This window comes from Antennarius striatus, chromosome 7, assembly GCF_040054535.1.
Source record: "Antennarius striatus isolate MH-2024 chromosome 7, ASM4005453v1, whole genome shotgun sequence".
Classification (NCBI taxonomy): domain Eukaryota; kingdom Metazoa; phylum Chordata; class Actinopteri; order Lophiiformes; family Antennariidae; genus Antennarius; species Antennarius striatus.
The window spans coordinates 8501614-8517300 of NC_090782.1; the positions used below are offsets into that span (position 1 = coordinate 8501614).

At 37.7% G+C, this 15687-nt stretch overlaps 1 protein-coding gene across 2 annotated transcripts; it reads left to right on the forward strand.

The window, feature by feature from the left end:
- Positions 1–2042: 2042 nt before the first annotated feature.
- adgrl4 (adhesion G protein-coupled receptor L4) lies at positions 2043–14459 on the forward strand. 2 transcript variants are annotated; one of them, XM_068319777.1, is made up of 16 exons: positions 2043–2146; positions 2425–2574; positions 4946–5095; positions 5879–6028; positions 6412–6482; positions 7330–7509; positions 7814–7997; positions 8146–8259; positions 8782–8981; positions 10366–10545; positions 11060–11263; positions 11590–11810; positions 12323–12389; positions 12522–12613; positions 12799–12967; positions 13799–14459. In XM_068319777.1, exons 1-16 carry the CDS (start codon positions 2101–2103, stop codon positions 13859–13861), a joined length of 2241 nt encoding a protein of 746 aa, XP_068175878.1. In that variant the 5' UTR covers positions 2043–2100; the 3' UTR covers positions 13862–14459. The 2 variants fall into 2 exon arrangements, 1 of the variants encoding a protein (XP_068175878.1); XR_011036749.1 differs by lacking the exons at positions 12323–12389; positions 13799–14459 and having other exon boundaries at positions 12799–12935.
- Positions 14460–15687: the final 1228 nt, after the last annotated feature.

A 15687-nucleotide genomic window follows, 5' to 3' on the forward strand; every position in this document is an offset into this window, starting at 1 on the left:
TGTCATTTTCACCCAAAATCGAAGTTGCTGCCTTTTGCTTGAGTAAAGGTATTGAAAGGTATTTGAGTATTTTTGTTTGAAGATGCATCGTTCCTCTGACTGAAGAGCAGAATGTTTGCAAAGTACTATCACCAAAAGCGTAATGTAAATGTCACAGGTTTCCCACTCGCACAGCAGCTGGTATGTGTGAACCTGAGCAGACAGTGTGCTTTATCTCTTAACCCTGTGTACTGAAATATTCAGATCCAAGTTCATGAGACAGTTGCTGCCATCTGTGAGCCAGCTTTCAGTCCTAGCATCAAACTTCAGCATAAGGTCACCTTTAAGAAATGCCAAAACATACTCTGTATTATACTTTCTGCAAATGTCAATATTGCCTAAATAGCATAAGCAACACTCTCCCTCTGGTGATACGCACCCACAGTGTGAGAGAGAGAAACCCACGCAAATTTCTGCAACCGCAGAGTAAAAATTTCCATATCCATGAAAGAGGAAAGGAAAAGAGGAAACATTTACACAAGACTGCTTCCACACAGTTGCAGAGATCTTTTCTCTTAGGTGTCTTTTTACAATGTCATTGTGGAGTGAGCAAGCTCCTGTGAGAGCTTTACAAATTTTTCTCTAAGTAAGAGATTTCCTGATTCAAAAAAGCGGAGGAGGAAGGGTGCAATCAGTCCAGGTTTGTTCAAGACAACATCGCTTCCTTCCTTACTATTAAGAGAGTGTCAGAGCGAGACATTCAGATGTGGTTTTCATGAAGCACTTTCCCAGGACAGTATGCAGCGAAATTCTAATGGTGTTATTCAAAGCAGCTGTTTTCCTCAGCAATAAACTTAACGCCTTGCCTGAGGCATTCAAACGTCCTCCACAGATCGTGATCCCCTTAACAAAGAAGTTATCTTCCAAGTTCAACTATTCATCAATGAATGTGTCTGCCAAAAATGTAAAAAGCCATTTCAAAAGTAAAGAGACCTCGGTAACACCTTAATGTGTACTTGATTTTTTGTTTTGTTTTTTGTTTTGTTTTTTGTTTTTAGGTGTTACCTTTTCACATTTAAATTCACCAAACTGCCACTGCCAATTAGAGTCTACAATATAACAAATCTGATATTCTTGTTTTGTGGACATCTGCACTTGCAGTGGATAGTTTTTAGGCTTTGCAGAATTACGGAATTCTTAAAACTAACTTGACATTGGGAAAGCTGTTTCCTATGGCTTTGTTAGACTAAAAGTTCAACCAGCAACTAGTGCTCATGTCCCACCAAAATGAGGTCATACATCCATGTATATTCAAGGAAGTGATAAGACAATTTTATTCTTTCAAATGCAGTCCGCATCTACAGCAAATTGGATCTTACAGTCTCTATGTGGCCATTTTGTTACTCCATTAAAGGCACTGTGTAAATATGTAGTGAGTTAGTCATCAGTGATAGCATCAGGCATGATACTTCAACAATTTTAAAGGTAACACAGTTTATAACTGAGGTTGACTTGCATCAGTGAACCGATTTCTTTTTCTTGAAGAAAGTGCGACTTACCCAACAAAGGAAGAATGTGTTTACAAACTGAAGGACCTCTACATAACTGATATGAACTGAACTTCAAGGGCTTGTATCAACTTGTTTCAGGTATCAAAGCTTAGAGGAATCAAAGGTATTCATATCTGTCAATGTGATGAACAGAGAGATGGCCTCTGGAAGACACACAGTATTGGAATTTGTGTATAGTCATTCGCGGAAGGGAGGGCGTTGTCGTTTTGACCCGTGTTTACGTAGCTTAGCACCTATATTCAAATGAAAACAATGGCATGGAGACTTCTAAAATGGTGATATAAATCAGTGTCTATACAACATGAAAGTGCTGTGAATGTGGTTTTTCCTATTAGGTGTACAGTGGAACCAAATGAAAAAGTGTGCTGGGTGCTTTGTGTTGAAGTGGCGGGTGAAGGAAGTGTGAAGGCTGCATGTTGTTGAAGCAGATTAAAGATCAAGACAGGAAAGGCCACGTTTAGGGAAACAGGAAAAGTGATGCAAGGAAATGGACGTCAACATCCAGCCCACCGCAGACTGTGCTAAAAGTAAAATCCAGACCAGCACAAGCATGGAGTCTTTGTTCAAGTCGCCAATGAAACTTGTACTTTTGACAGGTATGTGAGCAAATGTATTCTATAGCTTGATCCCTCACAGGTAGCAGTTTGTAGATGTACTTGGATTTATGGGGTCATATAACCTGCGTAGAGTTTGTTTGTGCAATGGGGCCTCATTGGAGACTGATATTAGATCATAGATATCATCAAAATTATATACATATTTTTTATACATTCAGTGAGTCATCTTCTTGAGGACGAGGCAATACATTGGTTGGGAACATGACTTATCTTTAAGTGTTTTAACACTACTGTGTTTGGTTTTTGTGTCTCCACAGCATGGCTCTCCAGTCTGATGGATCCATGCAGCCTAACTGACATTTGTGATTCTTGTCACGAACTTGCGACATGCAAGTCCCTGAATGGATCAAAGAACGCCTGCTTCTGCAACCATGGATACACCGGAGATGGAACAACATTTTGCAATGGTGATTATAAATATAAAAAGCCACTTAATGAGTATATGTGATGTTGATTCAATACACTTCATTGTCTGGACTTTCCTTCGTATTGCTCATCTTATTCAGCAAGAATATACTGGCTAGTTCTTAGAGTGTGATGTTGACTGCAGTGTAAATATCTTACATGTATATTTCTTAGGTGATTTTTGTGCTAAAAGGTCATGGGGTGCCTGTTCAGGAAAACAGTTTTATTTTTCATCAAAATGTAAAAGTAAACAAAGCAAAAAGACTGAAAGGTGAAATATTATCAACACAATCCAGCTTTATTAGGAGTTTTTAATGGCAACTGGTGCTGCATTGTTACTCCTGTTATGTTTCTAAGCTTTTTTGAATTCCTGGAACCGTATTTGTTTCCTGACCAAACCTGATCACAATCTCAATGCAGTTTAAGTCTCTTTTAAAGGCACAGTTAATCTGAGTGTTAGTGGGATTTTGATTTATTTAGTTTATTGACTTTGTTTTTTTTTTTCGGACTTGTTATTACAGCAGACATTACCTTCATCACTTTTGCAACAGCTGGAAAGAAAAAAAAGGTTGACGGGTAGAATCCATTTAGCTTGTAATATTCAATGATGAGTTTTTTAAAAACAACAACAACAATTTTTAGCGTGAAAATGAATTCCATTGAAAAAAATTTTAAAAGTGTCATGAATTATCTCTTGCTGCAGGAAGAAAAAACAAAACAAAAAAAAATTAATTCATTGACTGATCCATTTTTTCACATTACCAAGAAAAAACTGAAGGTAAAGCTAATTCAGTGCGCCCTCATTCTTTGCAGCTAATCCGTTCCAGGAACAACACGTAATAAATGAATTCTGTGATAGAGCGACAAACTATTTATCTTATTATTTACGGTAATTTAAACGTTTATGACCCTCCCCATACTGATATTAAACCACCTTCTATCTGTATTAACTATTCCCACACTCTTATCGACTGTTTTGGGCACTTTTGTGTCTCACATAAGTCCGAGACTGACCTAAACAAGCGTACTTCTGGATGCCGTTAGCCAATAGAATACGCGTACGGTATCACGTGACTGCCCACCAAAAATCCGCAATGAGGTGAGGTCGCGAGCTTTAATACACTACTGCGCGAGGGCGCACTGTACATCAAAGTAATAAAATGGGTGGGTTTTGTTCAACAATGGGTCAGTTCAAGGATCTCGTGAGTTATGGAGGTATTTCCCCTTCGGATACCGCTATGTCCTCATCAGAGAAGAGGATTTCCCTTCCCGGACAGTTTTTGTGCAAAAGGTACAGGGGAGAGGAAGAACAAAGTGTACATCATGTTTAGGTAACAGAAAACAACTGTGGAAAGTCTTAATAGGTCCACATATGCCAAGTGTGTTTGAATATAAAACTGGAACTGTGTAACCCAACATCCACAGATTTATTGAGGCATTTTCCAAATCTGAAGAAAAATATTTGATGTTATGCCCTTGTGTCAGAAAAAGGATCCAAATTCATGGTTAATCATCATGGTTTTTTTTGTTTCTGTTTTTGAAAACTGATCAAATGCCACAAAGGACCTGTTATCGTGACATCACAATTGTTGTATACGTCATCATTTTCTGCAGCTATATTTTAAACTCAAGTGGTCCATACTAATGCTGAGGAGTCAAAAAAGAGGCCATTTCAGAGGTTACATCCATACCAACTGCAGATGAAAATGCAAATCAGCTATAAGGCTTGTAGCTTTTTGACAAATGAGAGATACACTTTTAACTCCAAGGCATTCTGAGATCACACACCTCCGCCAACACCATTATTAAAACTCTAGCCATCTGGAAAGAGTTTCCAGGCAAAGGAGCACTGAAAGCATAGAATAAATGTTCATCAGAGACCTATCACCACTGATTCTAAAAAACTTTAATATCATTATGTATTTACTCACATTACATATAATTACTTACCTACTGCAAGTATTACAAATAGTGGTTGTCCAAATTTGTCTTTCTGTAAATAATGATAATGCAGCAACACAATCCATTTCAGTCCCAGTCTTCTGGCTCCTAAGGCTTTGTAAAGACTGCTTCACATGAGGTTGTAATTTAGTGAAGGTGAGGCACAAGGGCTACATGGCTGGGTTCTGCACAGGTTTGTCGTTGTACTTAAGCTATGGTCCCCTAGGGCAATAGGAAAGTGAGGACCATGTCTGAGTAAGTAATTCTAATTGGTAGTTTGGTCGCAAATCATAGTAACATTTATGCAGATGGTTAAACCTGTAAAATAGTTTCATTTTCTTCGTCATCTATTTGTTTTGGGTCCTTTTAAGCCAATGCATTTTTTATGTAGCCCCTCATCCTCTCTTTTTAAAAAAAATTCTTTTCCTACAGATGATAATGAATGCCATAATGTGACTAATATCTGTGGAGACAGGGGCAACTGCACCAACACAGCTGGCAGCTACTACTGTACATGTGTGTCCGGATACATGTCGACAGGAAAAAGCAAATTCCAGCCCAACGATGGCACTGAATGTTTTGGTAAAGTTATGTTCCCAAATACACAAATATTAGCCTTTGTTGATCCTAACATTTAGTGAGGACCTCAGATGGCTGTGAGCAAGATATCATGACCGCAAGTGAGTTTGAAAGCAGCTATCACCACTGTGATGAGTTCAGAACTGTGTGTGTGTGTGTGTGTGTGTGTGTGTGTGTGTGTGTGTGTGTGTGTGTGTGTGTGTGTGTGTGTGTGTGTGTGTGTGTGTGTGTGTGTGTGTGTGTGTGTGTGTGTGTGTGTGTGTGTGTGGTCGTATGTGTGTGTTAACTGTACCAAGTAGAAGTAGAATAAGACGCTAGAGGTGATTTGTTCCCTCGGCCTTTCGCTTCCATCCCATCTGTTCTTTTGAGGAACCACCTGAGATCTTTTGTTCCGCTGGCAGTAAAATCCAGCACCTTGTATCTAAACTATGACATAATGTATTCCTGCAGACACAGCTCGGTGTCAATCACCACTTGAAGCAGTGCAGGAGCACATAGCCGATGTTTGAGGTTGATTTATGAATATTTAAATGTGAATATGCAGTCAAGAATTGCACTTTAACTCTCACAATCACTTTCACAGTGCACTAAATGTAATGAGTGCAATTGCATATGCCTCATTCTTTATTTTAATGAACTCACTTTACCGTCAGTATCATTTTCATTCATTTTGAGGTTGAAATGTCTGTTAACGTCTGTCTTTATTTTGCAATCAGTTATTCTAAGAGTGTCATAGTAATCATATCATCTTTAATTAGAGCTGAACTCTTTATTTGCATCTTTCAGATATTGATGAATGCAAGTCGGGGCAGCTTTGTGGACCAAACTCGCGCTGCCATAATACGAATGGATCTTTCTATTGCACCTGTCAGCGTGATTACGTCCCAATTTCAGGCTCTAAGCACTTTCATCCAGATAGTGGTGTAAGATGTGAAGGTCGGTATGTAGAAGCACACACACACACACACACACACACACACACACACACACACACACACACACACACACACACACACACACACACACACACACACACACACACACACACACACACACACACACACACACACAGCACACAAGGACATGCATCTTTTTTCCCCTCTTTCACAGAAGGGGCATCCCTAAACTAGAACATGTTCAGTGTGTTTTGGGAGGATATTATTATGCAACACATCAAGTAAAAGTGCAATCTAAATTTTCTGATGTTTTAAGCAACGTTAGTCACAAATTTCTCTAATGCAGCACGCTTTTATCCCAGTAAAGTTATTCAAATAAATTTAACAATCAAAGAGAATGTTGTGGTAATTGCTGTTTTCCAGAACACCCCAAAAAATACTGCCATGACAATTTCGACTGCATCTCACAGACAGTCAACAAAACACTTGAATATGTGAGTACCCCTCATAAGGATTTCAGACAAATAAGGTAAAAATAGATGTGATGACACTGCCCTCTGTTGGGTGGGAATAAATTTCACATGATTGATGTCATTTATTGTAAAACCTGAGTAACACAGCACAAGGGGGCAGCTGATGTGTGGAATTTTGTACCGAATATACCCATTTCTTCTCTGATCATTTTAATGTTAATCAGAAAGGCCAAATATCAGTACGAAAAAACAAGTCTCCAAATAATGTGTTACTCAGACTTTGTTTCATAGGAGCAGCAAGTACTGGAGTACAGCTTAACATGAATCAGTGTGATGTTGTGTTGACATACAGTCAGCACCCTTAAGAAAATCAAGTTCAATAACCGCCAGACAACACCATCCACTGCTGTCTGGCTGCCACTTGCACCACCAATGGGTTCAAACCTGCAGTTTTGGACTGCCTGAGGACAAGAACAGTAACAGTGGCAGTGGTTTATGACTGAAAAGTCAATGTGCACCTACTGCAGACAAACAAAGTCACCACTTTTGAACTTAGACTCATAGAATGCCTGCAGGCAATTTGTTTCTCATTTTTCTTTTTCTTTAAATGACTACTTTGAGATCTTGTATCTCAGAGGTTGTTAAAATGAATTCCAGTACATTTCAGGACTAGATTTTTTTTTCTGTACATGTTTCAGTAAGAATAGCATATTTAACTCTGGCTTGGTCTTTTCTGCATGTCTTAAAACTGATATATGTTTAGAAAGGGCGACAAAAATCATAAAGTGTAGAAAATTGTCAGTAACATATACAACTGAACAATATGAGATATGAAAACACTTCAGAAACATTACTTTTTCTGTCCAAGATGAGCAACCTCACTGAGCCCCAGACACAACTGAAGGAAATTGCGATGCTGACGTCCGGTGAGCTCACCTCGGTGGAAGTGATCGCATATGTTGAGGCCTTGCATAGATCCACATCGACGCTGGTTTCAAGAGAAAAGGATTACAATGTCAAACCATCGGTCATCAACTCAACACTTACAGTAATCTTTGTTTACACTTCTTGTGTCTCATTCTACATTGGGGGTTCTGCTTGAACAGTAGTGAATCCTTGAACTGGCACCACACGCAATCCAGCTCCTTCTTCTCAGGCATCTTCCATTCAAAAGAAGAAAGATCTGTTTTGAAGCTGCAATCAATTACAGTTGCTGTGTGCAGAGAATTGATAAAGGCACAGCACATCTACAGTAACATAATGTTGTGATCAAGCCTTATTAAAATATACTGGAGTGCAGGCATGTGTTATATTGCCATTATTATTCGTACAATGAAAATTATTTTCAACAGAAATTAGTGACAGCAGTAAACAACTTGGTGGAGAAGGACGAGCTGGTGGCTTGGAGCAGAATGAAAGAGGAGCATCGGGAGCATACTATCACCAAGCTGCTCCACACTGTTGAAGAAAGTGCTCTGACACTGGCCAACAAATATAAAACTCCAACTGAGCTCCAAATCAAAGCCAGTGAAATGGGTGAGATAATTATTAACAGAGAGCACTCTCACATACACTCAAATCATATTAGGCTCTCCTGCTGTTCATTCCTTTGAGCAAGAAGGTGAGGCTTGTATTAATTGTCATTTTCTTTCTTCCAAATCCTTGATTTTGTTTCCAAACACAGAATTAAAACTCTTCACTTTTGATGCTCATCACACAAAAGCCAAACTATCAGCTTCCATGGAGGAAGATCGCATAAATCTAACTCCAAAATTGAAACCCGAGGAGGACAGAAATGGTAAAATAGCCTTGTTAGCCTTTTAAAGTTGGGACCATCTGCAAGCTTAAGTGAATGCTGTTTTGCCATATGTTGCCATATGCTACATATAGTATGTTGTACACCACAGATAAAGTGAGTATTCATATTATCCTCTCTCCAAACTGTTTCTATTGATGCCTTTGGGGAAATATGTTAATATTTGCTCCAATGAAATCTGATTTCAGAAAGTCACCCGTCCCAACTCTGCAGGACTCTCTAGATGAGCAGCAGGCTTCAAATTATTTTGGTGCTGTCATGAAAAACATTTTCATTTATGAACTCCGGTTCAAAATCCCTTCCAATAATTCCTGTTTTGACTCCGTTTTTCTAACAGGAACAGATCAAATAATGAGGAGGGCATTAGAATTTTTTTTCTGAACCATTAGTTAAAGAAGTAAATTGTAAAATTAATTTTAATTATAATTTTTCAAAAAGAACTTAGAGGCAGTGTTACTTAAATTTACTGACAGAGTTTAATTAAAACTTTATTGTCTTCATCAGAAACTCTGTCGGTGGTGTTTGTGCGATATGACAGCATCTCTGACATCCTGAAGCCGAGCAACGACCCAGGCGTCACCGATTACTCCACGTATGCAGGAACTGAGGAAATCACTGTCAACTCCCATGTGGTAGCAGCAGCAGTCAAACCTGCTGACCTTTACCAACTTGACCATGTCACCTTCACTCTGCAACACAACAAGGTAAAAGCCATTCAGAGTCTAACTTCTTTTTTTGTGCCAATTCAGTGCTGCCTTCAAGTGATGCTGATTGACGTTTCCTCAAAATCATCTCCAGGTCTTAGCTGGGAAATCTTTCTTTAATTTTCATCAGTTCATTCATTAAATAGGCATTTTAAACAGCTACAAGACCAAATGCAGACAAACCCAATTGAGAGAAGCAGCCAGTGTTTTGTGTAACAGTTTATGAAGTTCTGTCGCTGTGTCTCACCACAATGACCTCTCTGTTATTGGGAAATGGAAGAGTAAAGGTGAATATACGATGGAGGCAAGTGAAAATGAGGGAAATAACCCTAAAAGTTAATGTTCTGGTATCTTCTTTTAAGATAATTAAAATGTGTTAGAAAGTGAAATCATTATTTTTGTTAGACCCTTGAGGCTTAAAGCCAACAATGGAGGTGCTGATTTATGTTGAGCATTGAAAACTCTCTATAAATTGCCTTTAAAGAACAAAAGTCATTGATTTGGGTTTTGTTTTTGTGTTTTTCTGCTTGCAAACTTGTTGTCCCTTGACACGCTCTCTTTTTTTTAAATTTTGTTGTTTGTTCCTGCTCAGGGTTTTTATGATATATTTATGACATCTTTAAGACATTTTTATAACCCTCTACACAGATCTGAAAGGAACATGAAGTCTCAAGGGATCAAATTATTAATTTTCTTCCATTTATAAAAAGTAGTGACATATCTATATTCCTTCTACATAGATAGATAGATAGATAGATAGATAGATAGATAGATAGATAGATAGATAGATAGATAGATAGATAGATAGATAGATAGATAGATAGATAGATAGATAGATAGATAGATAGATACATACATACATACATACATACATACATACATACATACATACATACATACAGCTCCCTGTGACACGCGACAGCAGATAAGGCAGTTCAAATAAAGCAGATAGATACAGTTCAGTACAGTTTACAATCCAACTTAAATACCCACTGAGCTTTCCTCCATCTGGACTCTGTCTGCAGCATACGACTTCACTTTATTAAGCTTTGTCTCTTTTTATCAACCTAAAATCACGTGTGATAATTATTTAGAACTTTATATAAAGAAGTGTGGCATTACATATATCAAAGGTCAATGGAACGATCAGTACAAGACTGAATTTCAAAGGTAATTAAATGAAAAGGACTTAAATGATTGTAAGAATAACACATTTTCTTTACTCTTGATGGATAGTCCTTAATTCTAAGTGCTATTTTGGAACATACAATCTATTGTAACCCCCTGGGTGTGTTGTACGGTACCACAAAGCAATGCAGTACAAAAACTAATAAAAATAGCATCAGCAGCTAACAGCATCTTTATTCCTCTCTATTCCCTGAAGCCCATAGACACTAAAGCTGATGTGACAAAGTGTGCCTTTTGGGAGTATGAGCTGGACAGACTGCAGGGCCACTGGGCCACTCACGGCTGCAAAACCATCCACGTCAACAGCAATGCAACTACCTGCTCCTGCAACCACCTCACACACTTTGCCATCCTGATGTCATCTGGGCAAGGGAATGTAAGTGAGCACACATTAAAAATTAAAATCTGTAACAGAGTAAACACATGTATTTTGTGCATACAATTGTTACTGTATTTATTTATATATACCTATGTTTATATATACATATATTTGTATGTGTGTATGAATTGTATGTATGTATATGTGTATATATTTATTTAAGGAGAAAGAGAGATCACTATCAGTATCACCTTTATAAGAACTAGTGCTATACATTATGTTGTAACTCAAACTAAATTTTAATTACATTGTTTCCCATAAAAACACTAAAATACTGATTATGTTAAAAATATTGCTGTTCAGTGGAAATGTCATTACAAAAAAAATTATTTTCTTAAGATCTTAAAATACTGCAGATCAGAAGTGAATGTAATGCATCCTGATACAACTGTGGAACCCAAAACTCTTTTCATGTCATATCAAATGATTCCAAGCAGAGAGCACAACAAATTAAAACTTCACCATACCATAAGCTGTGAATGAAACACCTCCCTTTCCATTTACCACTCAGCTGGTGGCCCACTATACCATCCTGACTCGGATCACCCAGCTGGGGATGATCATCTCCCTCATCTGTCTGTCCATGTGCATCTTCACTTTCTGGTTCTTCAGTGAGATCCAGAGCACCAGAACCACCATCCACAAGAATCTGTGCTGCAGCCTATTCATGGCTGAGTTCATCTTCCTGGTGGGGATCAACATGAACACGCACAAGGTGAAACAAAGAAATTTCCTGCGTGTGTGTGCGTGTGTGTGTGTGTGTGTGTGCGTGTGTGTGTGTGTGTGTGTGTGTGTGTGTGCATGCGTGTGTGTGTGTGTTGTCTTCTTTGTCCTATTTAATTCGTTAGAAACCCTTCTCATTTGAGTTATAAGAGAGGGTGAGTAGCATTTGAACTACTAAATAATTTACAATTGCATCAACTCAGAGTCAGACTAAACATCACGTGTAAGCACGTACAAAGAGTGTAATAAAAGCAAAACATTGTTTCTTCACAAAATCCCTGTCTTTGTCTTTTCTTCTATCTGTCTGTTCCTTGGCAGCTTTTCTGCTCTATTATTGCAGGGCTGCTGCACTATTTCTTCCTTGCTGCTTTTGCCTGGATGTGCATCGAGGGCATCCATCTGTACTTAATAGTGGTTGGCGTCATCTACAACAAAGGCTTCCTGCATCGCAATTTTTACATCTTCGGCTATGGAAGCCCAGCGGTGGTGGTGGCGATCTCAGCAACATTTGGCTCCAAGTATTATGGCACCGATAAAGTGTAAGAAGAAAATGTTTCCTTTTCTTTCTTGTTTTATGACTGGGAAGTTCGGAAACAAAGGTTTTACAAGGACCTCTTTTCTGACTCGAAGATAAACAATTTCCACTAATTATGAGTACAAGAGGACAAAGATTAAATTTGGCCTGCAGGGACATGAAGTTAAAGATGTTCATAGAGAAAATGGTAATAACCGAATACTGGAAAGTTTTTGGAACCACAGAGAGTTTAAATAGGAATCTCTAAATAAAAAATGAATCTGTTGTTTATTAATGCAAAATATAATTAAAAAGACTGTCAATGAAAAGCTGATTGTTCACTACTGCAGCAGAGGTGTTTTTCTAGCCTATTTTGTTTCCTCTCGTGTGATAAGAAAGTTATGTAGCAGCCTATAATTAAGACTCTCCTGGATTAGGCTGACATGAATTGATAAGTATTTCTTCTTTGAGGAATTATTGATGAACTAATAAAGATGTTATATAATGCGTACGGTATGTGTTACATTTCTATTGCAGGTGTTGGCTGAGCACAGAAAACAACTTCATATGGAGTTTCATTGGGCCAGCATGTTTGATCATTCTGGTATTCTGATGTCTTTTTAATATCGCAGTATTAATTATATTCAATGAAATCATCAACTAGGGAGTGCTTCAGAGGTAAATATTCATTTCACTGGTTTCATATATAGTGTACTTTGCTTGGTCTCCATTAAAGGTTAATCTCTTGGCTTTTGGAGTAATCATCTTCAAAGTGTACCGACACACTGCTGTGAAAAAGCCGGAAATGAGCCACTATGAAAACATCAGGTAGGATAATATGCATCCTGCTGGGAAGGCCAAAGGAACACAAAAAAACCAAGTTGTTAATTCCTAATCTGGTGGATTTTTTTGAAGTCACGGGACTTTCTTGCACAATCAATTTACAATAGCTTCTTTGTTGTTGTTTGTTGCATTCACCCATGCTCGATTAACCCCAGTGTTGTTGCCTCCAGGTCTTGTGCCCGTGGTGCCATGGCTCTGCTGTTCGTGCTGGGAGCAACCTGGACTTTTGGAGTGCTTCACATCCTCAATCAGACGACCCTCACTGCCTATCTGTTCACCATAACAAACACTTTCCAGGGGATGTTCATCTTCATCTTCCTATGTGTCCTGTCCAGAAAGGTAACATGTTTGTCAGGAAACTTTTGATTTTTTGTGCTGGTTTTGACAGGATTTATCATGTAGTTGTAGCTGGATAGTGAGCAATCAAGACAATTCAAATGAGTGTCAGAATACAATTCAAAACACATGTACAGTATACTTTTATTTAATAATTAATACCAAGAGTTTATTAAAATTATTTATTATATTGTTATTTCAAAATGTTGTTATTAATTATTATATTATTTTAAATTATATTATACTGTATTATATTACTTTATACTATAATATATTAAATGTGTGTTTGTGTGTGTGTGTGTGTGTGTGTGTGTGTGTGTGTGTGTGTGTGTGTGTGTGTGTGTGTGTGTGTGTGTGTGTGTGTGTGTGTGTGTGTGTGTGTGTGTGTGTCAGTGAGTGAGTGAGTGATAAATGTAGTTAAACGTGTGATAAACGTTAAGACTGAATCTTAAATTATTGCATATTTTTTTAACTGTATTATTTGTCGAATGTATATTTGAATTTATATATTATTATTTATTTGAATATTAATATGAGTTTAAAGTTTTATTATTTTTTGCTAGAAGCAACGCTTTGCAAATTTGCAAATTGCAGATGCATTGTTTTCAGGGAAAAAAATATTATTGTGCAGTTGTGATTTAGAGTTCTAAAATTTCATGGATTAAATATGACACACTCGCACATATATATTATATTATATCGTATTATATTATATTATATTATATTATATTATATTATATTATATTATATTATATTATATTATATTATATTATATTATATTATATTATATTATATTAATATTATCACCTACATCTTCTTTTATTGTACTTACAGATTCAGGAGGAGTACTACAGGCTTTTCAAAAATGTCCCATGTTGTTTCGAATGCCTGAGATGAATTAAACCAACCATGGCCAGATTATCTGCCCACGTTCAACAATTGTTAGCACATCTGCAATAGCCTGTAATTCATGTTTTCATTTTTGAAAAAGTGTTAAGGATTGTTTAGTCCAGATATATGATAAAAGAGAACACATTAGTACTTTCTGAATATGTTGACTGCCAGTATTGACAAATAGTGCCTGTTCTATAAAAGAATCTATTTGCACAATGACAACTATACACAACCACAATCATCGTGTTCACAAAAGATATTCTTCTTAAAGTTGTACAATAAGGAAATGTTGTATAATTTTAGTTTAGTGTCAAGATTTTGCAGTTATCAGCAATACACTCCAAGTAATCAACATTGTCTGTTTTCTTTGTTCCTTCCTTGTGTTTAAAAGTGATTCATAAATTATTAAAATGAGTGGTGCAAAGTAACAAATTTCTCTGCTTCTCACTATTCTTCTGCGAAAAACCAATTGTCTTGTTTAATGCATTCTTCAACTCACCTCACTGAACATCACACCACAAAGTGTACTGAACAGTTCAAATGAATTGTTGGTCTGTTTCCATTCTTTGATCAAATTTTAGGGCAATGTCTCCATCTAGTGGACATAATGGAAAACACTCCATCTATATGTTTTGTACCAGTATGCATGTGCGTGTCTTTTTTACCTACAGAACTGTAAGTATTTTGGTGTTAATAAAACAGATGTGCACCTAGAACTACATGACTATTGTAACAGAAATCTGCGTACGTAGTAGTAATAACACACTCAGAAAAATATCTCCTTACTTTAAGGTAAAGAGCCGCAACAGTTTTTAAAACAGTGAGAAATGATTCTAATAACCGACCAAAATGACACCATGGACATTTTTTTGTTAATTCAGACCACAGTTTCAGTTACAATATAATTCAAAAGAGGTTGAAAACGACAGTACAAAGCAGAGCGAATTTCAGGTTATCCACACAGTTGTGAAGCTAGAACCATGAGTTGAACTATACGGTCCAGTGAGAAGCGTGTACACTTTGGACAGACTGCAGTTTCATCACTTGTAGCTGAAAATAAAAAGAATCAACAGAATGGACTATTCACGTTGTCATCCACAGCCGACTCCCAGTCAATTATTTATGGAGTATGAACATTTTGAACTGTGAGAAGAGCCTACAACACCCGGAGAAACCTCACACATACATGGGGAAAACATGTAAGTTTCCTGCTGTGAAATTATAATGCTAAGCATTGTATTTTTCTCATTAACTGTTTTTAACACATTAAACCAGGTGTAAAGATAATCTTTTTTATTTTAATAAATTAATTTCTAAATGAATCAATTAAGACTTCAGTTGTACGAATGTGCAGCATTTATAATCATTTTAACACTTATGTCAAAGTCAAGGCCCGCGGGTGAGATCTGGCCCGTGGCGAATTATTTATGGCTTACCGGATGATTTTTAATTGCAGTATTACTAGAACCGGCCCGCAGGCCACATCGGCCCGCTGGTGTTTTGCATGCACCAAAACTACATTCCCCACAATGCAACGGTAGTGGAAGTCGCTGCAGCGCAGCAAGGCCGCTTTGGGTTTCAATGTTTATCGGCAAGGCGGCACAGTGGCGCAGTGGGTAGCGCTGTCGACGCACGGCAAGGCGGTTCCGGATTCGACTTTTCATGTTGTCCCCTTGTCTACGTATGTTCTCTCCTCCCACCTCCAAAAAAATGCGCTTCAGGTTAATTAACCGCTCCCAAATTGACTGTAGGGATGAGTGTGTGCATGTCGGTGTCTCTGTGTGGCACCATGATGCACTGGTCCGGAGTGTCTGACGCCCTAAGCCAGC